Raw genomic sequence first — 27846 nt, 5'->3', positions numbered from 1 at the left:
TATGAGGGTAGTTCTATATAATTATAGTTCTATATCAGGATAGTTCTATATGAGGATAGTTCTATATGAGGATAGTTCTATATGAGGATAGTTCTATATAATTATAGTTCTATATGAGGATAGTTCTATATGAGGATAGTTCTATATGAGGATAGTTCTATATGAGGATAGTTCTATATGAGGATAGTTCTATATGAGGGTAGTTCTATATGAGGGTAGTTCTATATGAGGATAGTTCTATATGAGGATAGTTCTATATGAGGATAGTTCTATATGAGGATAGTTCTATATGAGGGTAGTTCTATATGAGGGTAGTTCTATATGAGGATAGTTCTATATAATTATAGTTCTATATGAGGGTAGTTCTATATGAGGATAGTTCTATATGAGGATAGTTCTATATGAGGATAGTTCTATATGAGGATAGTTCTATATGAGGATAGTTCTATATAATTATAGTTCTATATGAGGGTAGTTCTATATTAGGATAGTTCTATATGAGGGTAGTTCTATATGAGGATAGTTCTATATGAGGATAGTTCTATATGAGGATAGTTCTATATGAGGATAGTTATATATAATTATAGTTCTATATGAGGATAGTTCTATATGAGGATAGTTCTATATGAGGATAGTTCTATATAAGGGTAGTTCTATATGAGGATAGTTCTATATGAGGATAGTTCTATATGAGGATAGTTCTATATGAGGATAGTTCTATATAATTATAGTTCTATATGAGGGTAGTTCTATATGAGGATAGTTCTATATGAGGGTAGTTCTATATGAGGATAGTTCTATATAATTATAGTTCTATATGAGGGTAGTTCTATATGAGGATAGTTCTATATGAGGGTAGTTCTATATGAGGATAGTTCTATATGAGGATAGTTCTATATGAGGATAGTTCTATATAATTATAGTTCTATATGAGGGTAGTTCTATATGAGGATAGTTCTATATGAGGATAGTTCTATATGAGGATAGTTCTATATAATTATAGTTCTATATGAGGGTAGTTCTATATGAGGATAGTTCTATATGAGGATAGTTCTATATAATTATAGTTCTATATGAGGGTAGTTCTATATGAGGATAGTTCTATATGAGGATAGTTCTATATGAGGATAGTTCTATATGAGGATAGTTCTATATGAGGGTAGTTCTATATAATTATAGTTCTATATGAGGATAGTTCTATATGAGGATAGTTCTATATGAGGGTAGTTCTATATGAGGATAGTTCTATATGAGGATAGTTCTATATAATTATAGTTCTATATGAGGATAGTTCTATATGAGGATAGTTCTATATGAGGATAGTTCTATATGAGGATAGTTCTATATGAGGGTAGTTCTATATGAGGATAGTTCTATATGAGGATAGTTCTATATAATTATAGTTCTATATGAGGATAGTTCTATATGAGGATAGTTCTATATGAGGATAGTTCTATATGAGGATAGTTCTATATAATTATAGTTCTATATGAGGATAGTTCTATATGAGGGTAGTTCTATATAATTATAGTTCTATATGAGGATAGTTCTATATGAGGGTAGTTCTATATGAGGGTAGTTCTATATGAGGATAGTTCTATATGAGGGTAGTTCTATATATGAGGATAGTTCTATATAATTATAGTTCTATATGAGGATAGTTCTATATGAGGATAGTTCTATATGAGGATAGTTCTATATGAGGATAGTTCTATATGAGGATAGTTCTATATGAGGATAGTTCTATATGAGGGTAGTTCTATATGAGGATAGTTCTATATGAGGATAGTTCTATATGAGGATAGTTCTATATGAGGATAGTTCTATATGAGGGTAGTTCTATATGAGGATAGTTCTATATCAGGATAGTTCTATATGAGGATAGTTCTATATGAGGGTAGTTCTATATGAGGATAGTTCTATATGAGGATAGTTCTATATGAGGGTAGTTCTATATGAGGATAGTTCTATATCAGGATAGTTCTATATGAGGATAGTTCTATATGAGGATAGTTCTATATGAGGATAGTTCTATATGAGGATAGTTCTATATGAGGGTAGTTCTATATGAGGATAGTTCTATATCAGGATAGTTCTATATGAGGATAGTTCTATATGAGGGTAGTTCTATATGAGGATAGTTCTATATGAGGATAGTTCTATATGAGGATAGTTCTATATGAGGATAGTTCTATATGAGGATAGTTCTATATGAGGATAGTTCTATATGAGGATAGTTCTATATGAGGGTAGTTCTATATGAGGATAGTTCTATATGAGGATAGTTCTATATGAGGATAGTTCTATATGAGGATAGTTCTATATGAGGGTAGTTCTATATGAGGATAGTTCTATATGAGGATAGTTCTATATGAGGATAGTTCTATATGAGGGTAGTTCTATATGAGGATAGTTCTATATGAGGATAGTTCTATATGAGGATAGTTCTATATGAGGGTAGTTCTATATGAGGATAGTTCTATATGAGGATAGTTCTATATGAGGATAGTTCTATATGAGGGTAGTTCTATATGAGGATAGTTCTATATGAGGGTAGTTCTATATGAGGATAGTTCTATATGAGGATAGTTCTATATGAGGATAGTTCTATATGAGGACAGTTCTATATGAGGGTAGTTCTATATGAGGATAGTTCTATATGAGTATAGTTCTATATGAGGATAGTTCTATATAATTATAGTTCTATATGAGGATAGTTCTATATGAGGGTAGTTCTATATGAGGGTAGTTCTATATGAGGATAGTTCTATATGAGGGTAGTTCTATATATGAGGATAGTTCTATATAATTATAGTTCTATATGAGGATAGTTCTATATGAGGATAGTTCTATATGAGGATAGTTCTATATGAGGATAGTTCTATATGAGGATAGTTCTATATGAGGATAGTTCTATATGAGGATAGTTCTATATGAGGATAGTTCTATATGAGGATAGTTCTATATGAGGATAGTTCTATATCAGGATAGTTCTATATGAGGGTAGTTCTATATGAGGGTAGTTCTATATGAGGATAGTTCTATATGAGGATAGTTCTATATGAGGATAGTTCTATATGAGGATAGTTCTATATGAGGATAGTTCTATATGAGGATAGTTCTATATGAGGATAGTTCTATATGAGAGGATAGTTCTATATGATAGTTCTATATGAGGATAGTTCTATATGAGGATAGTTCTATATGAGGATAGTTCTATATGAGGGTAGTTCTATATGAGGGTAGTTCTATATGAGGATAGTTCTATATGAGGATAGTTCTATATAATTATAGTTCTATATGAGGATAGTTCTATATAATTATAGTTCTATATAATTATAGTTCTATATGAGGATAGTTCTATATGAGGATAGTTCTATATGAGGGTAGTTCTATATGAGGATAGTTCTATATGAGGATAGTTCTATATGAGGATAGTTCTATATGAGGGTAGTTCTATATGAGGATAGTTCTATATGAGGGTAGTTCTATATGAGGATAGTTCTATATGAGGATAGTTCTATATGAGGATAGTTCTATATGAGGACAGTTCTATATGAGGGTAGTTCTATATGAGGATAGTTCTATATGAGTATAGTTCTATATGAGGATAGTTCTATATAATTATAGTTCTATATGAGGATAGTTCTATATGAGGGTAGTTCTATATGAGGGTAGTTCTATATGAGGATAGTTCTATATGAGGGTAGTTCTATATATGAGGATAGTTCTATATAATTATAGTTCTATATGAGGATAGTTCTATATGAGGATAGTTCTATATGAGGATAGTTCTATATGAGGATAGTTCTATATGAGGATAGTTCTATATGAGGATAGTTCTATATGAGGATAGTTCTATATGAGGATAGTTCTATATGAGGATAGTTCTATATGAGGATAGTTCTATATCAGGATAGTTCTATATGAGGGTAGTTCTATATGAGGGTAGTTCTATATGAGGATAGTTCTATATGAGGATAGTTCTATATGAGGATAGTTCTATATGAGGATAGTTCTATATGAGGATAGTTCTATATGAGGATAGTTCTATATGAGGATAGTTCTATATGAGAGGATAGTTCTATATGATAGTTCTATATGAGGATAGTTCTATATGAGGATAGTTCTATATGAGGATAGTTCTATATGAGGGTAGTTCTATATGAGGGTAGTTCTATATGAGGATAGTTCTATATGAGGATAGTTCTATATAATTATAGTTCTATATGAGGATAGTTCTATATGAGGATAGTTCTATATGAGGATAGTTCTATATAATTATAGTTCTATATAATTATAGTTCTATATGAGGATAGTTCTATATGAGGATAGTTCTATATAATTATAGTTCTATATGAGGATAGTTCTATATGAGGATAGTTCTATATGAGGATAGTTCTATATAATTATAGTTCTATATGAGGATAGTTCTATATGAGGATAGTTCTATATGAGGGTAGTTCTATATGAGGGTAGTTCTATATGAGGATAGTTCTATATGAGGATAGTTCTATATAATTATAGTTCTATATGAGGATAGTTCTATATGAGGATAGTTCTATATGAGGATAGTTCTATATGAGGATAGTTATATATGAGGATAGTTCTATATGAGGATAGTTCTATATGAGGATAGTTCTATATGAGGATAGTTCTATATGAGGATAGTTCTATATGAGGATAGTTCTATATGAGGATAGTTCTATATGAGGGTAGTTCTATATGAGGGTAGTTCTATATGAGGATAGTTATATATGAGGGTAGTTCTATATGAGGATAGTTCTATATCAGGATAGTTCTATATGAGGATAGTTCTATATGAGGATAGTTCTATATGAGGATAGTTCTATATGAGGATAGTTCTATATGAGGGTAGTTCTATATGAGGATAGTTCTATATCAGGATAGTTCTATATGAGGATAGTTCTATATGAGGGTAGTTCTATATGAGGATAGTTCTATATGAGGATAGTTCTATATGAGGATAGTTCTATATGAGGATAGTTCTATATGAGGATAGTTCTATATGAGGATAGTTCTATATGAGGGTAGTTCTATATGAGGATAGTTCTATATGAGGATAGTTCTATATGAGGATAGTTCTATATGAGGATAGTTCTATATGAGGGTAGTTCTATATGAGGATAGTTCTATATGAGGATAGTTCTATATGAGGATAGTTCTATATGAGGGTAGTTCTATATGAGGATAGTTCTATATGAGGATAGTTCTATATGAGGATAGTTCTATATGAGGGTAGTTCTATATGAGGATAGTTCTATATGAGGATAGTTCTATATGAGGATAGTTCTATATGAGGGTAGTTCTATATGAGGATAGTTCTATATGAGGGTAGTTCTATATGAGGATAGTTCTATATGAGGATAGTTCTATATGAGGATAGTTCTATATGAGGACAGTTCTATATGAGGGTAGTTCTATATGAGGATAGTTCTATATGAGTATAGTTCTATATGAGGATAGTTCTATATAATTATAGTTCTATATGAGGATAGTTCTATATGAGGGTAGTTCTATATGAGGGTAGTTCTATATGAGGATAGTTCTATATGAGGGTAGTTCTATATATGAGGATAGTTCTATATAATTATAGTTCTATATGAGGATAGTTCTATATGAGGATAGTTCTATATGAGGATAGTTCTATATGAGGATAGTTCTATATGAGGATAGTTCTATATGAGGATAGTTCTATATGAGGATAGTTCTATATGAGGATAGTTCTATATGAGGATAGTTCTATATGAGGATAGTTCTATATCAGGATAGTTCTATATGAGGGTAGTTCTATATGAGGGTAGTTCTATATGAGGATAGTTCTATATGAGGATAGTTCTATATGAGGATAGTTCTATATGAGGATAGTTCTATATGAGGATAGTTCTATATGAGGATAGTTCTATATGAGGATAGTTCTATATGAGGATAGTTCTATATGAGAGGATAGTTCTATATGATAGTTCTATATGAGGATAGTTCTATATGAGGATAGTTCTATATGAGGGTAGTTCTATATGAGGATAGTTCTATATGAGGATAGTTCTATATGAGGATAGTTCTATATGAGGATAGTTCTATATGAGGATAGTTCTATATGAGGATAGTTCTATATGAGGGTAGTTCTATATGAGGGTAGTTCTATATGAGGATAGTTCTATATGAGGATAGTTCTATATAATTATAGTTCTATATGAGGATAGTTCTATATGAGGATAGTTCTATATGAGGATAGTTCTATATAATTATAGTTCTATATAATTATAGTTCTATATGAGGATAGTTCTATATGAGGATAGTTCTATATAATTATAGTTCTATATGAGGATAGTTCTATATGAGGATAGTTCTATATGAGGATAGTTCTATATAATTATAGTTCTATATGAGGATAGTTCTATATGAGGATAGTTCTATATGAGGGTAGTTCTATATGAGGGTAGTTCTATATGAGGATAGTTCTATATGAGGATAGTTCTATATAATTATAGTTCTATATGAGGATAGTTCTATATGAGGATAGTTCTATATGAGGATAGTTCTATATGAGGATAGTTATATATGAGGATAGTTATATATGAGGATAGTTCTATATGAGGATAGTTCTATATGAGGATAGTTCTATATGAGGATAGTTCTATATGAGGATAGTTCTATATGAGGATAGTTCTATATGAGGGTAGTTCTATATGAGGGTAGTTCTATATGAGGATAGTTATATATGAGGATAGTTATATATGAGGATAGTTCTATATGAGGATAGTTCTATATGAGGATAGTTCTATATGAGGATAGTTCTATATGAGGATAGTTCTATATGAGGATAGTTCCATATGAGGATAGTTCTATATGAGGATAGTTCTATATGAGGATAGTTCTATATGAGGATAGTTCTATATGAGGATAGTTCTATATGAGGGTAGTTCTATATGAGGGTAGTTCTATATGAGGATAGTTCTATATGAGGATAGTTCTATATAATTATAGTTCTATATGAGGATAGTTCTATATGAGGATAGTTCTATATGAGGATAGTTCTATATAATTATAGTTCTATATGAGGATAGTTCTATATAATTATAGTTCTATATGAGGATAGTTCTATATGAGGATAGTTCTATATAATTATAGTTCCATATGAGGATAGTTCTATATGAGGATAGTTCTATATGAGGATAGTTCTATATGAGGATAGTTCTATATAATTATAGTTCTATATGAGGATAGTTCTATATGAGGATAGTTCTATATGAGGGTAGTTCTATATGAGGGTAGTTCTATATGAGGATAGTTCTATATGAGGATAGTTCTATATAATTATAGTTCCATATGAGGATAGTTCTATATGAGGGTAGTTCTATATGAGGATAGTTCTATATGAGGATAGTTCTATATGAGGATAGTTCTATATGAGGATAGTTCTATATGAGGGTAGTTCTATATGAGGATAGTTCTATATCAGGATAGTTCTATATGAGGATAGTTCTATATGAGGGTAGTTCTATATGAGGATAGTTCTATATGAGGATAGTTCTATATGAGGGTAGTTCTATATGAGGATAGTTCTATATCAGGATAGTTCTATATGAGGATAGTTCTATATGAGGATAGTTCTATATGAGGATAGTTCTATATGAGGATAGTTCTATATGAGGGTAGTTCTATATGAGGATAGTTCTATATCAGGATAGTTCTATATGAGGATAGTTCTATATGAGGGTAGTTCTATATGAGGATAGTTCTATATGAGGATAGTTCTATATGAGGATAGTTCTATATGAGGATAGTTCTATATGAGGATAGTTCTATATGAGGATAGTTCTATATGAGGATAGTTCTATATGAGGGTAGTTCTATATGAGGATAGTTCTATATGAGGATAGTTCTATATGAGGATAGTTCTATATGAGGATAGTTCTATATGAGGATAGTTCTATATGAGGGTAGTTCTATATGAGGATAGTTCTATATGAGGATAGTTCTATATGAGGATAGTTCTATATGAGGGTAGTTCTATATGAGGATAGTTCTATATGAGGATAGTTCTATATGAGGATAGTTCTATATGAGGGTAGTTCTATATGAGGATAGTTCTATATGAGGATAGTTCTATATGAGGATAGTTCTATATGAGGGTAGTTCTATATGAGGGTAGTTCTATATGAGGATAGTTCTATATGAGGGTAGTTCTATATGAGGATAGTTCTATATGAGGATAGTTCTATATGAGGATAGTTCTATATGAGGGTAGTTCTATATGAGGATAGTTCTATATGAGTATAGTTCTATATGAGGATAGTTCTATATAATTATAGTTCTATATGAGGATAGTTCTATATGAGGGTAGTTCTATATGAGGGTAGTTCTATATGAGGATAGTTCTATATGAGGGTAGTTCTATATATGAGGATAGTTCTATATAATTATAGTTCTATATGAGGATAGTTCTATATGAGGATAGTTCTATATGAGGATAGTTCTATATGAGGATAGTTCTATATGAGGATAGTTCTATATGAGGATAGTTCTATATGAGGATAGTTCTATATGAGGATAGTTCTATATCAGGATAGTTCTATATGAGGGTAGTTCTATATGAGGGTAGTTCTATATGAGGGTAGTTCTATATGAGGATAGTTCTATATGAGGATAGTTCTATATGAGGATAGTTCTATATGAGGATAGTTCTATATGAGGATAGTTCTATATGAGGATAGTTCTATATGAGAGGATAGTTCTATATGATAGTTCTATATGAGGATAGTTCTATATGAGGATAGTTCTATATGAGGGTAGTTCTATATGAGGATAGTTCTATATGAGGATAGTTCTATATGAGGATAGTTCTATATGAGGATAGTTCTATATGAGGATAGTTCTATATGAGGATAGTTCTATATGAGGGTAGTTCTATATGAGGGTAGTTCTATATGAGGATAGTTCTATATGAGGATAGTTCTATATAATTATAGTTCTATATGAGGATAGTTCTATATGAGGATAGTTCTATATGAGGATAGTTCTATATAATTATAGTTCTATATAATTATAGTTCTATATGAGGATAGTTCTATATGAGGATAGTCCTATATAATTATAGTTCTATATGAGGATAGTTCTATATGAGGATAGTTCTATATGAGGATAGTTCTATATAATTATAGTTCTATATGAGGATAGTTCTATATGAGGATAGTTCTATATGAGGGTAGTTCTATATGAGGGTAGTTCTATATGAGGATAGTTCTATATGAGGATAGTTCTATATAATTATAGTTCTATATGAGGATAGTTCTATATGAGGATAGTTCTATATGAGGATAGTTCTATATGAGGATAGTTATATATGAGGATAGTTATATATGAGGATAGTTCTATATGAGGATAGTTCTATATGAGGATAGTTCTATATGAGGATAGTTCTATATGAGGATAGTTCTATATGAGGATAGTTCTATATGAGGGTAGTTCTATATGAGGGTAGTTCTATATGAGGATAGTTATATATGAGGATAGTTATATATGAGGATAGTTCTATATGAGGATAGTTCTATATGAGGATAGTTCTATATGAGGATAGTTCTATATGAGGATAGTTCTATATGAGGATAGTTCTATATGAGGATAGTTCCATATGAGGATAGTTCCATATGAGGATAGTTCTATATGAGGATAGTTCTATATGAGGATAGTTCTATATGAGGATAGTTCTATATGAGGATAGTTCTATATGAGGGTAGTTCTATATGAGGATAGTTCTATATGAGGATAGTTCTATATAATTATAGTTCTATATGAGGATAGTTCTATATGAGGATAGTTCTATATGAGGATAGTTCTATATAATTATAGTTCTATATGAGGATAGTTCTATATAATTATAGTTCTATATGAGGATAGTTCTATATGAGGATAGTTCTATATAATTATAGTTCCATATGAGGATAGTTCTATATGAGGATAGTTCTATATGAGGATAGTTCTATATGAGGATAGTTCTATATAATTATAGTTCTATATGAGGATAGTTCTATATGAGGATAGTTCTATATGAGGGTAGTTCTATATGAGGGTAGTTCTATATGAGGATAGTTCTATATGAGGATAGTTCTATATAATTATAGTTCCATATGAGGATAGTTCTATATGAGGATAGTTCTATATGAGGATAGTTCTATATGAGGATAGTTCTATATGAGGGTAGTTCTATATGAGGGTAGTTCTATATGAGGATAGTTCTATATGAGGATAGTTCTATATGAGGATAGTTCTATATGAGGATAGTTCTATATGAGGGTAGTTCTATATGAGGATAGTTCTATATGAGGATAGTTCTATATGAGGATAGTTCTATATAATTATAGTTCTATATGAGGATAGTTCTATATGAGGATAGTTCTATATGAGGATAGTTCTATATGAGGATAGTTCTATATGAGGATAGTTCTATATGAGGATAGTTCTATATCAGGATAGTTCTATATATGAGGATAGTTCTATATGAGGATAGTTCTATATGAGGGTAGTTCTATATGAGGATAGTTCTATATGAGGATAGTTCTATATGAGGATAGTTCTATATGAGGATAGTTCTATATATGAGGATAGTTCTATATGAGGATAGTTCTATATGAGGATAGTTCTATATATGAGGATAGTTCTATATATGAGGATAGTTCTATATGAGGATAGTTCTATATAATTATAGTTCTATATGAGGGTAGTTCTATATGAGGGTAGTTCTATATGAGGGTAGTTATATATGAGGATAGTTCTATATGAGGATAGTTCTATATGAGGATAGTTCTATATGAGGGTAGTTATATATGAGGATAGTTCTATATGAGGATAGTTCTATATGAGGATAGTTCTATATCAGGATAGTTCTATATCAGGATAGTTCTATATGAGGATAGTTCTATATGAGGGTAGTTCTATATGAGGATAGTTCTATATGAGGATAGTTCTATATGAGGATAGTTCTATATGAGGATAGTTCTATATGAGGATAGTTCTATATGAGGATAGTTCTATATGAGGGTAGTTCTATATGAGGATAGTTCTATATGAGGATAGTTCTATATGAGGATAGTTCTATATGAGGATAGTTCTATATGAGGATAGTTCTATATGAGGATAGTTCTATATGAGGGTAGTTCTATATGAGGATAGTTCTATATGAGGATAGTTCTATATGAGGATAGTTCTATATGAGGGTAGTTCTATATGAGGGTAGTTCTATATGAGGATAGTTCTATATGAGGATAGTTCTATATGAGGGTAGTTCTATATGAGGATAGTTCTATATGAGGATAGTTCTATATGAGGATAGTTCTATATGAGGGTAGTTCTATATGAGGGTAGTTCTATATGAGGATAGTTCTATATGAGGATAGTTCTATATGAGGATAGTTCTATATGAGGACAGTTCTATATGAGGGTAGTTCTATATGAGGATAGTTCTATATGAGTATAGTTCTATATGAGGATAGTTCTATATAATTATAGTTCTATATGAGGATAGTTCTATATGATGGTAGTTCTATATGAGGGTAGTTCTATATGAGGATAGTTCTATATGAGGGTAGTTCTATATATGAGGATAGTTCTATATAATTATAGTTCTATATGAGGATAGTTCTATATGAGGATAGTTCTATATGAGGATAGTTCTATATGAGGATAGTTCTATATGAGGATAGTTCTATATGAGGATAGTTCTATATGAGGATAGTTCTATATGAGGATAGTTCTATATGAGGATAGTTCTATATCAGGATAGTTCTATATGAGGGTAGTTCTATATGAGGGTAGTTCTATATGAGGGTAGTTCTATATGAGGATAGTTCTATATGAGGATAGTTCTATATGAGGATAGTTCTATATGAGGATAGTTCTATATGAGGATAGTTCTATATGAGGATAGTTCTATATGAGGATAGTTCTATATGAGGATAGTTCTATATGAGAGGATAGTTCTATATGATAGTTCTATATGAGGATAGTTCTATATGAGGGTAGTTCTATATGAGGGTAGTTCTATATGAGGATAGTTCTATATGAGGATAGTTCTATATGAGGATAGTTCTATATGAGGATAGTTCTATATGAGGATAGTTCTATATGAGGATAGTTCTATATGAGGGTAGTTCTATATGAGGGTAGTTCTATATGAGGATAGTTCTATATGAGGATAGTTCTATATAATTATAGTTCTATATGAGGATAGTTCTATATGAGGATAGTTCTATATGAGGATAGTTCTATATAATTATAGTTCTATATAATTATAGTTCTATATGAGGATAGTTCTATATGAGGATAGTTCTATATAATTATAGTTCTATATGAGGATAGTTCTATATGAGGATAGTTCTATATGAGGATAGTTCTATATAATTATAGTTCTATATGAGGATAGTTCTATATGAGGATAGTTCTATATGAGGGTAGTTCTATATGAGGGTAGTTCTATATGAGGATAGTTCTATATGAGGATAGTTCTATATAATTATAGTTCTATATGAGGATAGTTCTATATGAGGATAGTTCTATATGAGGATAGTTCTATATGAGGATAGTTATATATGAGGATAGTTATATATGAGGATAGTTCTATATGAGGATAGTTCTATATGAGGATAGTTCTATATGAGGATAGTTCTATATGAGGATAGTTCTATATGAGGATAGTTCTATATGAGGGTAGTTCTATATGAGGGTAGTTCTATATGAGGATAGTTATATATGAGGATAGTTATATATGAGGATAGTTCTATATGAGGATAGTTCTATATGAGGATAGTTCTATATGAGGATAGTTCTATATGAGGATAGTTCTATATGAGGATAGTTCTATATGAGGATAGTTCCATATGAGGATAGTTCCATATGAGGATAGTTCTATATGAGGATAGTTCTATATGAGGATAGTTCTATATGAGGATAGTTCTATATGAGGATAGTTCTATATGAGGGTAGTTCTATATGAGGGTAGTTCTATATGAGGATAGTTCTATATGAGGATAGTTCTATATAATTATAGTTCTATATGAGGATAGTTCTATATGAGGATAGTTCTATATGAGGATAGTTCTATATAATTATAGTTCTATATGAGGATAGTTCTATATAATTATAGTTCTATATGAGGATAGTTCTATATAATTATAGTTCTATATGAGGATAGTTCTATATGAGGATAGTTCTATATAATTATAGTTCCATATGAGGATAGTTCTATATGAGGATAGTTCTATATGAGGATAGTTCTATATGAGGATAGTTCTATATAATTATAGTTCTATATGAGGATAGTTCTATATGAGGATAGTTCTATATGAGGGTAGTTCTATATGAGGGTAGTTCTATATGAGGATAGTTCTATATGAGGATAGTTCTATATAATTATAGTTCCATATGAGGATAGTTCTATATGAGGATAGTTCTATATGAGGATAGTTCTATATGAGGATAGTTCTATATGAGGGTAGTTCTATATGAGGGTAGTTCTATATGAGGATAGTTCTATATGAGGATAGTTCTATATGAGGATAGTTCTATATGAGGATAGTTCTATATGAGGGTAGTTCTATATGAGGATAGTTCTATATGAGGATAGTTCTATATGAGGATAGTTCTATATGAGGATAGTTCTATATAATTATAGTTCTATATGAGGATAGTTCTATATGAGGATAGTTCTATATGAGGATAGTTCTATATGAGGATAGTTCTATATGAGGATAGTTCTATATGAGGATAGTTCTATATCAGGATAGTTCTATATATGAGGATAGTTCTATATGAGGATAGTTCTATATGAGGGTAGTTCTATATGAGGATAGTTCTATATGAGGATAGTTCTATATGAGGATAGTTCTATATGAGGATAGTTCTATATATGAGGATAGTTCTATATGAGGATAGTTCTATATGAGGATAGTTCTATATATGAGGATAGTTCTATATATGAGGATAGTTCTATATGAGGATAGTTCTATATAATTATAGTTCTATATGAGGGTAGTTCTATATGAGGGTAGTTCTATATGAGGGTAGTTATATATGAGGATAGTTCTATATGAGGATAGTTCTATATGAGGATAGTTCTATATGAGGGTAGTTCTATATGAGGATAGTTATATATGAGGATAGTTCTATATGAGGGTAGTTCTATATGAGGATAGTTCTATATGAGGATAGTTCTATATGAGGATAGTTCTATATGAGGATAGTTCTATATAATTATAGTTCTATATGAGGATAGTTATATATAATTATAGTTCTATATGAGGATAGTTATATATAATTATAGTTCTATATGAGGATAGTTATATATAATTATAGTTCTATATGAGGATAGTTATATATAATTATAGTTCTATATGAGGATAGTTATATATAATTATAGTTCTATATGAGGATAGTTCTATATGAGGATAGTTCTATATGAGGATAGTTCTATATGAGGATAGTTATATATAATTATAGTTCTATATGAGGATAGTTATATATAATTATAGTTCTATATGAGGATAGTTCTATATGAGGATAGTTCTATATGAGGATAGTTATATATAATTATAGTTCTATATGAGGATAGTTATATATAATTATAGTTCTATATGAGGATAGTTCTATATGAGGATAGTTCTATATGAGGATAGTTCTATATGAGGATAGTTATATATAATTATAGTTCTATATGAGGATAGTTATATATAATTATAGTTCTATATGAGGATAGTTATATATAATTATAGTTCTATATGAGGATAGTTATATATAATTATAGTTCTATATGAGGATAGTTATATATAATTATAGTTCTATATGAGGATAGTTATATATAATTATAGTTCTATATGAGGATAGTTATATATAATTATAGTTCTATATGAGGATAGTTATATATAATTATAGTTCTATATGAGGATAGTTATATATGAGGATAGTTCTATATGAGGATAGTTCTATATCAGGATAGTTCTATATGAGGATAGTTCTATATGAGGATAGTTCTATATGAGGGTAGTTCTATATGAGGGTAGTTCTATATGAGGATAGTTCTATATGAGGATAGTTCTATATGAGGATAGTTCTATATGAGGATAGTTCTATATGAGGATAGTTCTATATAATTATAGTTCTATATGAGGATAGTTCTATATGAGGATAGTTCTATATGAGGATAGTTCTATATAATTATAGTTCTATATGAGGATAGTTCTATATGAGGGTAGTTCTATATGAGGATAGTTCAATATAATTATAGTTCTATATGAGGATAGTTCTATATAATTATAGTTCTATATGAGGATAGTTCTATATGAGGATAGTTCTATATGAGGATAGTTCTATATGAGGATAGTTCTATATAATTATAGTTCTATATGAGGATAGTTCTATATAATTATAGTTCTATATGAGGATAGTTCTATATAATTATAGTTCTATATGAGGATAGTTCTATATGAGGATAGTTCTATATGAGGATAGTTCTATATAATTATAGTTCTATATGAGGATAGTTCTATATAATTATAGTTCTATATGAGGATAGTTCTATATAATTATAGTTCTATATGAGGATAGTTCTATATGAGGATAGTTCTATATGAGGATAGTTCTATATGAGGATAGTTCTATATAATTATAGTTCTATATGAGGATAGTTCTATATAATTATAGTTCTATATGAGGATAGTTCTATATGAGGATAGTTCTATATGAGGATAGTTCTATATGAGGATAGTTCTATATGAGGATAGTTCTATATAATTATAGTTCTATATGAGGATAGTTCTATATAATTATAGTTCTATATGAGGATAGTTCTATATGAGGATAGTTCTATATGAGGATAGTTCTATATGAGGATAGTTCTATATAATTATAGTTCTATATGAGGATAGTTCTATATAATTATAGTTCTATATGAGGATAGTTCTATATGAGGGTAGTTCTATATCAGGATAGTTCTATATGAGGATAGTTCTATATGAGGATAGTTCTATATGAGGGTAGTTCTATATGAGGATAGTTCTATATGAGGATAGTTCTATATGAGGATAGTTCTATATGAGGATAGTTCTATATAATTATAGTTCTATATGAGGATAGTTCTATATGAGGGTAGTTCTATATGAGGGTAGTTCTATATGAGGGTAGTTCTATATGAGGATAGTTCTATATGAGGATAGTTATATATGAGGATAGTTCTATATGAGGATAGTTCTATATGAGGATAGTTCTATATGAGGGTAGTTCTATATGAGGATAGTTCTATATGAGGGTAGTTCTATATGAGGGTAGTTCTATATGAGGGTAGTTCTATATGAGGATAGTTCTATATGAGGGTAGTTCTATATGAGGATAGTTCTATATGAGGGTAGTTCTATATGAGGATAGTTATATATGAGGATAGTTCTATATGAGGGTAGTTCTATATGAGGATAGTTCTATATGAGGGTAGTTCTATATGAGGGTAGTTCTATATGAGGATAGTTCTATATGAGGGTAGTTCTATATGAGGATAGTTCTATATGAGGGTAGTTCTATATGAGGATAGTTCTATATGAGGATAGTTCTATATGAGGGTAGTTCTATATGAGGATAGTTCTATATGAGGATAGTTCTATATGAGGGTAGTTCTATATGAGGATAGTTCTATATGAGGGTAGTTATATATAATTATAGTTCTATATGAGGATAGTTCTATATAATTATAGTTCTATATGAGGGTAGTTCTATATGAGGGTAGTTCTATATGAGGGTAGTTCTATATGAGGATAGTTCTATATGAGGATAGTTCTATATGAGGATAGTTCTATATGAGGATAGTTCTATATAATTATAGTTCTATATGAGGATAGTTCTATATGAGGATAGTTCTATATGAGTATAGTTCTATATGAGGGTAGTTCTATATGAGGATAGTTCTATATGAGTATAGTTCTATATGAGGATAGTTCTATATGAGGATAGTTCTATATAATTATAGTTCTATATGAGGGTAGTTCTATATAATTATAGTTCTATATGAGGGTAGTTCTATATGAGGATAGTTCTATATGAGTATAGTTCTATATGAGGGTAGTTCTATATGAGGATAGTTCTATATAATTATAGTTCTATATGAGGATAGTTCTATATGAGGGTAGTTCTATATGAGGATAGTTCTATATGAGTATAGTTCTATATGAGGGTAGTTATATATGAGGATAGTTCTATATGAGGATAGTTCTATATGAGGGTAGTTCTATATGAGGATAGTTCTATATGAGGATAGTTCTATATGAGGATAGTTCTATATGAGGATAGTTCTATATGAGGATAGTTCTATATGAGGGTAGTTCTATATGAGGATAGTTCTATATGAGGATAGTTCCATATGAGGATAGTTCCATATGAGGATAGTTCTATATGAGGATAGTTCTATATGAGGATAGTTCTATATGAGGATAGTTCTATATAATTATAGTTCTATATGAGGATAGTTCTATATGAGGATAGTTCTATATGAGGATAGTTCTATATGAGGGTAGTTCTATATGAGGATAGTTCTATATGAGGGTAGTTCTATATGAGGATAGTTCTATATGAGGATAGTTCTATATGAGGATAGTTCTATATAATTATAGTTCTATATGAGGATAGTTCTATATGAGGGTAGTTCTATATGAGGATAGTTCTATATGAGGATAGTTCTATATTATGATTATATGAGGGTAGTTCTATATGAGGGTAGTTCTATATGAGGATAGTTCTATATGAGGATAGTTCTATATGAGGGTAGTTCTATATGAGGATAGTTCTATATAATTATAGTTCTATATGAGGATAGTTATATATGAGGATAGTTCTATATGAGGATAGTTCTATATGAGGGTAGTTCTATATGAGGATAGTTCTATATAATTATAGTTCTATATGAGGGTAGTTCTATATGAGGGTAGTTATATATGAGGATAGTTCTATATGAGGATAGTTCTATATGAGGGTAGTTCTATATGAGGATAGTTCTATATGAGGATAGTTCTATATGAGGATAGTTCCATATGAGGATAGTTCTATATGAGGATAGTTCTATATAATTATAGTTCTATATGAGGATAGTTCTATATGAGGATAGTTCTATATCAGGATAGTTCTATATCAGGATAGTTCTATATGAGGATAGTTCTATATGAGGATAGTTCCATATGAGGATAGTTCTATATGAGGATAGTTCTATATAATTATAGTTCTATATGAGGGTAGTTCTATATGAGGATAGTTCTATATGAGGATAGTTCTATATGAGGATAGTTCTATATGAGGATAGTTCTATATGAGGATAGTTCTATATGAGGATAGTTCTATATGAGGATAGTTCTATATAATTATAGTTCTATATGAGGATAGTTCTATATGAGGGTAGTTCTATATGAGGATAGTTCTATATGAGGATAGTTCTATATAATTATAGTTCTATATGAGGATAGTTCTATATGAGGGTAGTTCTATATGAGGATAGTTCTATATAATTATAGTTCTATATGAGGATAGTTCTATATGAGGGTAGTTCTATATGAGGATAGTTCTATATGAGGATAGTTCTATATGAGGATAGTTCTATATGAGGGTAGTTCTATATGAGGATAGTTCTATATAATTATAGTTCTATATGAGGATAGTTCTATATGAGGGTAGTTCTATATGAGGATAGTTCTATATGAGGGTAGTTCTATATAATTATAGTTCTATATGAGGATAGTTCTATATAATTATAGTTCTATATGAGGATAGTTCTATATAATTATAGTTCTATATGAGGATAGTTCTATATAATTATAGTTCTATATGAGGATAGTTCTATATGAGGGTAGTTCTATATAATTATAGTTCTATATGAGGATAGTTCTATATAATTCTAGTTCTATATGAGGATAGTTCTATATAATTATAGTTCTATATGAGGATAGTTCTATATGAGGATAGTTCTATATAATTATAGTTCTATATGAGGATAGTTCTATATAATTATAGTTCTATATGAGGATAGTTCTATATAATTATAGTTCTATATGAGGATAGTTCTATATGAGGGTAGTTCTATATGAGGATAGTTCTATATAATTATAGTTCTATATGAGGATAGTTCTATATGAGGGTAGTTCTATATGAGGATAGTTCTATATGAGGGTAGTTCTATATAATTATAGTTCTATATGAGGATAGTTCTATATGAGGGTAGTTCTATATGAGGATAGTTCTATATAATTATAGTTCTATATGAGGATAGTTCTATATGAGGATAGTTATATATGAGGATAGTTCTATATAATTATAGTTCTATATGAGGATAGTTCTATATAATTATAGTTCTATATGAGGGTAGTTCTATATGAGGATAGTTCTATATGAGGGTAGTTCTATATGAGGGTAGTTCTATATGAGGGTAGTTCTATATGAGGGTAGTTCTATATAATTATAGTTCTATATGAGGATAGTTCTATATGAGGGTAGTTCTATATGAGGATAGTTCTATATAATTATAGTTCTATATGAGGATAGTTCTATATGAGGGTAGTTCTATATGAGGATAGTTCTATATGAGGATAGTTCTATATAATTATAGTTCTATATGAGGATAGTTCTATATGAGGATAGTTCTATATGAGGATAGTTCTATATAATTATAGTTCTATATGAGGATAGTTCTATATGAGGGTAGTTCTATATGAGGATAGTTCAATATAATTATAGTTCTATATGAGGATAGTTCTATATAATTATAGTTCTATATGAGGATAGTTCTATATGAGGATAGTTCTATATGAGGATAGTTCTATATGAGGATAGTTCTATATAATTATAGTTCTATATGAGGATAGTTCTATATAATTATAGTTCTATATGAGGATAGTTCTATATAATTATAGTTCTATATGAGGATAGTTCTATATGAGGATAGTTCTATATGAGGATAGTTCTATATAATTATAGTTCTATATGAGGATAGTTCTATATAATTATAGTTCTATATGAGGATAGTTCTATATAATTATAGTTCTATATGAGGATAGTTCTATATGAGGATAGTTCTATATGAGGATAGTTCTATATGAGGATAGTTCTATATAATTATAGTTCTATATGAGGATAGTTCTATATAATTATAGTTCTATATGAGGATAGTTCTATATGAGGATAGTTCTATATGAGGATAGTTCTATATGAGGATAGTTCTATATGAGGATAGTTCTATATAATTATAGTTCTATATGAGGATAGTTCTATATAATTATAGTTCTATATGAGGATAGTTCTATATGAGGATAGTTCTATATGAGGATAGTTCTATATGAGGATAGTTCTATATAATTATAGTTCTATATGAGGATAGTTCTATATAATTATAGTTCTATATGAGGATAGTTCTATATGAGGGTAGTTCTATATCAGGATAGTTCTATATGAGGATAGTTCTATATGAGGATAGTTCTATATGAGGGTAGTTCTATATGAGGATAGTTCTATATGAGGATAGTTCTATATGAGGATAGTTCTATATGAGGATAGTTCTATATAATTATAGTTCTATATGAGGATAGTTCTATATGAGGGTAGTTCTATATGAGGGTAGTTCTATATGAGGGTAGTTCTATATGAGGATAGTTCTATATGAGGATAGTTATATATGAGGATAGTTCTATATGAGGATAGTTCTATATGAGGATAGTTCTATATGAGGGTAGTTCTATATGAGGATAGTTCTATATGAGGGTAGTTCTATATGAGGGTAGTTCTATATGAGGGTAGTTCTATATGAGGATAGTTCTATATGAGGGTAGTTCTATATGAGGATAGTTCTATATGAGGGTAGTTCTATATGAGGATAGTTATATATGAGGATAGTTCTATATGAGGGTAGTTCTATATGAGGATAGTTCTATATGAGGGTAGTTCTATATGAGGGTAGTTCTATATGAGGATAGTTCTATATGAGGGTAGTTCTATATGAGGATAGTTCTATATGAGGGTAGTTCTATATGAGGATAGTTCTATATGAGGATAGTTCTATATGAGGGTAGTTCTATATGAGGATAGTTCTATATGAGGATAGTTCTATATGAGGGTAGTTCTATATGAGGATAGTTCTATATGAGGGTAGTTCTATATGAGGATAGTTCTATATGAGGGTAGTTCTATATGAGGATAGTTCTATATGAGGATAGTTCTATATGAGGGTAGTTCTATATGAGGATAGTTCTATATGAGGATAGTTCTATATGAGGGTAGTTCTATATGAGGATAGTTCTATATGAGGGTAGTTCTATATAATTATAGTTCTATATGAGGATAGTTCTATATAATTATAGTTCTATATGAGGGTAGTTCTATATGAGGGTAGTTCTATATGAGGGTAGTTCTATATGAGGATAGTTCTATATGAGGATAGTTCTATATGAGGATAGTTCTATATGAGGATAGTTCTATATAATTATAGTTCTATATGAGGATAGTTCTATATGAGGATAGTTCTATATGAGTATAGTTCTATATGAGGGTAGTTCTATATGAGGATAGTTCTATATGAGTATAGTTCTATATGAGGATAGTTCTATATGAGGATAGTTCTATATAATTATAGTTCTATATGAGGGTAGTTCTATATAATTATAGTTCTATATGAGGGTAGTTCTATATGAGGATAGTTCTATATGAGTATAGTTCTATATGAGGGTAGTTCTATATGAGGATAGTTCTATATAATTATAGTTCTATATGAGGATAGTTCTATATGAGGGTAGTTCTATATGAGGATAGTTCTATATGAGTATAGTTCTATATGAGGGTAGTTATATATGAGGATAGTTCTATATGAGGATAGTTCTATATGAGGGTAGTTCTATATGAGGATAGTTCTATATGAGGATAGTTCTATATGAGGATAGTTCTATATGAGGATAGTTCTATATGAGGATAGTTCTATATGAGGGTAGTTCTATATGAGGATAGTTCTATATGAGGATAGTTCTATATGAGGATAGTTCCATATGAGGATAGTTCTATATGAGGATAGTTCTATATGAGGATAGTTCTATATGAGGATAGTTCTATATAATTATAGTTCTATATGAGGATAGTTCTATATGAGGATAGTTCTATATGAGGATAGTTCTATATGAGGGTAGTTCTATATGAGGATAGTTCTATATGAGGGTAGTTCTATATGAGGATAGTTCTATATGAGGATAGTTCTATATGAGGATAGTTCTATATAATTATAGTTCTATATGAGGATAGTTCTATATGAGGGTAGTTCTATATGAGGATAGTTCTATATGAGGATAGTTCTATATTATGATTATATGAGGGTAGTTCTATATGAGGGTAGTTCTATATGAGGATAGTTCTATATGAGGATAGTTCTATATGAGGATAGTTCTATATGAGGGTAGTTCTATATGAGGATAGTTCTATATAATTATAGTTCTATATGAGGATAGTTATATATGAGGATAGTTCTATATGAGGATAGTTCTATATGAGGGTAGTTCTATATGAGGATAGTTCTATATAATTATAGTTCTATATGAGGGTAGTTCTATATGAGGGTAGTTATATATGAGGATAGTTCTATATGAGGATAGTTCTATATGAGGGTAGTTCTATATGAGGATAGTTCTATATGAGGATAGTTCTATATGAGGATAGTTCCATATGAGGATAGTTCTATATGAGGATAGTTCTATATAATTATAGTTCTATATGAGGATAGTTCTATATGAGGATAGTTCTATATCAGGATAGTTCTATATCAGGATAGTTCTATATGAGGATAGTTCTATATGAGGATAGTTCCATATGAGGATAGTTCTATATGAGGATAGTTCTATATAATTATAGTTCTATATGAGGGTAGTTCTATATGAGGATAGTTCTATATGAGGATAGTTCTATATGAGGATAGTTCTATATGAGGATAGTTCTATATGAGGATAGTTCTATATGAGGATAGTTCTATATAATTATAGTTCTATATGAGGATAGTTCTATATGAGGGTAGTTCTATATGAGGATAGTTCTATATGAGGATAGTTCTATATAATTATAGTTCTATATGAGGATAGTTCTATATGAGGGTAGTTCTATATGAGGATAGTTCTATATAATTATAGTTCTATATGAGGATAGTTCTATATGAGGGTAGTTCTATATGAGGATAGTTCTATATGAGGATAGTTCTATATGAGGATAGTTCTATATGAGGGTAGTTCTATATGAGGATAGTTCTATATAATTATAGTTCTATATGAGGATAGTTCTATATGAGGGTAGTTCTATATGAGGATAGTTCTATATGAGGGTAGTTCTATATAATTATAGTTCTATATGAGGATAGTTCTATATAATTATAGTTCTATATGAGGATAGTTCTATATAATTATAGTTCTATATGAGGATAGTTCTATATAATTATAGTTCTATATGAGGATAGTTCTATATGAGGGTAGTTCTATATAATTATAGTTCTATATGAGGATAGTTCTATATAATTCTAGTTCTATATGAGGATAGTTCTATATAATTATAGTTCTATATGAGGATAGTTCTATATGAGGATAGTTCTATATAATTATAGTTCTATATGAGGATAGTTCTATATAATTATAGTTCTATATGAGGATAGTTCTATATAATTATAGTTCTATATGAGGATAGTTCTATATGAGGGTAGTTCTATATGAGGATAGTTCTATATAATTATAGTTCTATATGAGGATAGTTCTATATGAGGGTAGTTCTATATGAGGATAGTTCTATATGAGGGTAGTTCTATATAATTATAGTTCTATATGAGGATAGTTCTATATGAGGGTAGTTCTATATGAGGATAGTTCTATATAATTATAGTTCTATATGAGGATAGTTCTATATGAGGATAGTTATATATGAGGATAGTTCTATATAATTATAGTTCTATATGAGGATAGTTCTATATAATTATAGTTCTATATGAGGGTAGTTCTATATGAGGATAGTTCTATATGAGGGTAGTTCTATATGAGGGTAGTTCTATATGAGGGTAGTTCTATATGAGGGTAGTTCTATATAATTATAGTTCTATATGAGGATAGTTCTATATGAGGGTAGTTCTATATGAGGATAGTTCTATATAATTATAGTTCTATATGAGGATAGTTCTATATGAGGGTAGTTCTATATGAGGATAGTTCTATATAATTATAGTTCTATATGAGGATAGTTCTATATAATTATAGTTCTATATGAGGATAGTTCTATATGAGGATAGTTCTATATAATTATAGTTCTATATGAGGATAGTTCTATATAATTATAGTTCTATATGAGGGTAGTTCTATATAATTATAGTTCTATATGAGGATAGTTCTATATGAGGGTAGTTCTATATGAGGATAGTTCTATATGAGGGTAGTTCTATATGAGGGTAGTTCTATATGAGGGTAGTTCTATATGAGGGTAGTTCTATATAATTATAGTTCTATATGAGGATAGTTCTATATGAGGGTAGTTCTATATGAGGATAGTTCTATATGAGGGTAGTTCTATATGAGGGTAGTTCTATATAATTATAGTTCTATATGAGGATAGTTCTATATGAGGGTAGTTCTATATGAGGATAGTTCTATATAATTATAGTTCTATATGAGGGTAGTTCTATATGAGGGTAGTTCTATATGAGGGTAGTTCTATATGAGGGTAGTTCTATATAATTATAGTTCTATATGAGGATAGTTCTATATGAGGGTAGTTCTATATGAGGATAGTTCTATATAATTATAGTTCTATATGAGGATAGTTCTATATGAGGGTAGTTCTATATGAGGATAGTTCTATATAATTATAGTTCTATATGAGGATAGTTCTATATAATTATAGTTCTATATGAGGGTAGTTCTATATAATTATAGTTCTATATGAGGATAGTTCTATATGAGGGTAGTTCTATATGAGGATAGTTCTATATAATTATAGTTCTATATGAGGGTAGTTCTATATGAGGATAGTTCTATATGAGGATAGTTCTATATGAGGGTAGTTCTATATGAGGGTAGTTCTATATGAGGATAGTTCTATATGAGGGTAGTTCTATATGAGGATAGTTCTATATGAGGATAGTTCTATATGAGGATAGTTCTATATGAGGATAGTTCTATATGAGGATAGTTCTATATGAGGGTAGTTCTATATGAGGATAGTTCTATATGAGGGTAGTTCTATATGAGGGTAGTTCTATATGAGGATAGTTCTATATGAGGATAGTTCTATATGAGGGTAGTTCTATATGAGGGTAGTTCTATATGAGGGTAGTTCTATATGAGGATAGTTCTATATGAGGGTAGTTCTATATGAGGATAGTTCTATATGAGGGTAGTTCTATATGAGGGTAGTTCTATATGAGGATAGTTCTATATGAGGGTAGTTCTATATGAGGGTAGTTCTATATGAGGGTAGTTCTATATGAGGGTAGTTCTATATGAGGGTAGTTCTATATGAGGATAGTTCTATATGAGGGTAGTTCTATATGAGGATAGTTCTATATGAGGGTAGTTCTATATGAGGATAGTTCTATATGAGGATAGTTCTATATGAGGATAGTTCTATATGAGGGTAGTTCTATATGAGGGTAGTTCTATATGAGGGTAGTTCTATATGAGGGTAGTTCTATATGAGGGTAGTTCTATATGAGGGTAGTTCTATATGAGGGTAGTTCTATATGAGGGTAGTTCTATATGAGGGTAGTTCTATATGAGTGTAGTTCTATATGAGGGTAGTTCTATATGAGGGTAGTTCTATATGAGGGTAGTTCTATATGAGTATAGTTCTATATGAGGGTAGTTCTATATGAGGGTAGTTCTATATGAGGGTAGTTCTATATGAGGGTAGTTCTATATGAGGGTAGTTCTATATAATGAAGTCCTCTCCTTCCTCTAGGTTCTCTGTGGAGCGTCCGGCCCTCAGTGTGGTCATCTACCCTCTGCTCCATGAAGACCTTCCATTGGTCATCAGAGACATGCCCCTCCCACTGCTCGATCAACTGACCCTCTTCCAAAGCCGCGTTGCCCAGGCCCCGCCCTCGTTACAATTGTGACACCAGAGAGCAAAGAGGCAACTAGCCAATCAGAGCCCCTCATCACCATGGTGATGCCAGAGAGTGAAGAAGCATCTAGCCAATCAGAGCACCTCAGACCTCATCACCGTGGTGATGCCAGTGAGTGAAGAAGCATCTAGCCAATCACAGCCCCTCAGACTAGAGGTCTTCACGAGTTCAAAAGGTTGGACCTGTCCCGAACTGGACCTGGGACTGTCCCACCCGAACCCGAAGTGCATCAATTATTCTATTTAATATAGAGACTGAGGACTACTAGACCCTTTTCATATTGACATGGTTGGATCCAGACCCGATCTGAGTCAGGAAAAAAGAAAAGTCATATTTTTTAAACTACTTTATTAATCGAAGCCGATGAAGTGTGAGAGGAGGGAGAGAGACGTGCCTCTAGCAGGGAGGGAGAGAGACGTGCCTCTAGCAGGGAGGGAGAGAGACGTGCCTCTAGCAGGGAGGGAGAGAGACGTGCCTCTAGCAGGGAGGGAGAGAGACGTGCCTCTAGCAGGGAGGGAGAGAGACGTGCCTCTAGCAGGGAGGGAGAGAGAGACTTGCCTCTAGCAGGGAGGGAGAGAGAGACGTGCCTCTAGCAGGGAGGGAGAGAGAGAGACGTGCCTCTAGCAGGGAGGGAGAGAGAGAGACGTGCCTCTAGCAGGGAGGGAGAGAGAGAGACGTGCCTCTAGCAGGGAGGGAGAGAGAGAGACGTGCCTCTAGCAGGGAGGGAGAGAGAGAGACGTGCCTCTAGCAGGGAGGGAGAGAGAGAGACGTGCCTCTAGCAGGGAGGGAGAGAGAGAGAGACGTGCCTCTAGCAGGGAGGGAGAGAGAGAGACGTGCCTCTAGCAGGGAGGGAGAGAGAGAGACGTGCCTCTAGCAGGGAGGGAGAGAGAGAGACGTGCCTCTAGCAGGGAGGGAGAGAGAGAGACGTGCCTCTAGCAGGGAGGGAGAGAGAGAGACGTGCCTCTAGCAGGGAGGGAGAGAGAGAGACGTGCCTCTAGCAGGGAGGGAGAGAGAGAGACGTGCCTCTAGCAGGGAGGGAGAGAGAGAGACGTGCCTCTAGCAGGGAGGGAGAGAGAGAGACGTGCCTCTAGCAGGGAGGGAGAGAGAGAGAGACGTGCCTCTAGCAGGGAGGGAGAGAGAGAGACGTGCCTCTAGCAGGGAGGGAGAGAGAGAGACGTGCCTCTAGCAGGGAGGGAGAGAGAGAGACGTGCCTCTAGCAGGGAGGGAGAGAGAGAGACGTGCCTCTAGCAGGGAGGGAGAGAGAGAGACGTGCCTCTAGCAGGGAGGGAGAGAGAGAGACGTGCCTCTAGCAGGGAGGGAGAGAGAGAGACGTGCCTCTAGCAGGGAGGGAGAGAGAGAGACGTGCCTCTAGCAGGGAGGGAGAGAGAGAGACGTGCCTCTAGCAGGGAGGGAGAGAGAGAGACGTGCCTCTAGCAGGGAGGGAGAGAGAGAGACGTGCCTCTAGCAGGGAGGGAGAGAGAGAGACGTGCCTCTAGCAGGGAGGGAGAGAGAGAGAGACGTGCCTCTAGCAGGGAGGGAGAGAGAGAGACGTGCCTCTAGCAGGGAGGGAGAGAGAGAGACGTGCCTCTAGCAGGGAGGGAGAGAGAGAGAGACGTGCCTCTAGCAGGGAGGGAGAGAGAGAGACGTGCCTCTAGCAGGGAGGGAGAGAGAGAGACGTGCCTCTAGCA

The 27846-nt window shown here is 31.8% G+C and overlaps 1 protein-coding gene across 2 annotated transcripts in view; it reads left to right on the top strand.

Annotated features, from left to right (window-relative positions):
• LOC110512993 (F-box/LRR-repeat protein 18) overlaps positions 1–26651 on the top strand; it is a 58805-nt gene extending 32154 nt beyond the window's left edge. For both annotated transcript variants that reach the window (XM_036973725.1, XM_036973726.1), the window contains one exon: positions 25993–26651. In XM_036973725.1, the coding sequence (XP_036829620.1) occupies positions 25993–26149 (157 nt within the window). In that variant the 3' untranslated portion in view covers positions 26150–26651. The remainder of the gene's footprint in view (positions 1–25992) is intronic.
• The last annotated feature ends 1195 nt before the right edge of the window (positions 26652–27846 follow it).

Source organism: Oncorhynchus mykiss, unplaced genomic scaffold (assembly GCF_013265735.2).
Source record: "Oncorhynchus mykiss isolate Arlee unplaced genomic scaffold, USDA_OmykA_1.1 un_scaffold_297, whole genome shotgun sequence".
Lineage (NCBI taxonomy): Eukaryota > Metazoa > Chordata > Actinopteri > Salmoniformes > Salmonidae > Oncorhynchus > Oncorhynchus mykiss.
The sequence above is the reverse complement of the archived record's forward strand: the minus strand, read 5'-3'. Positions and strand labels throughout refer to the sequence as shown.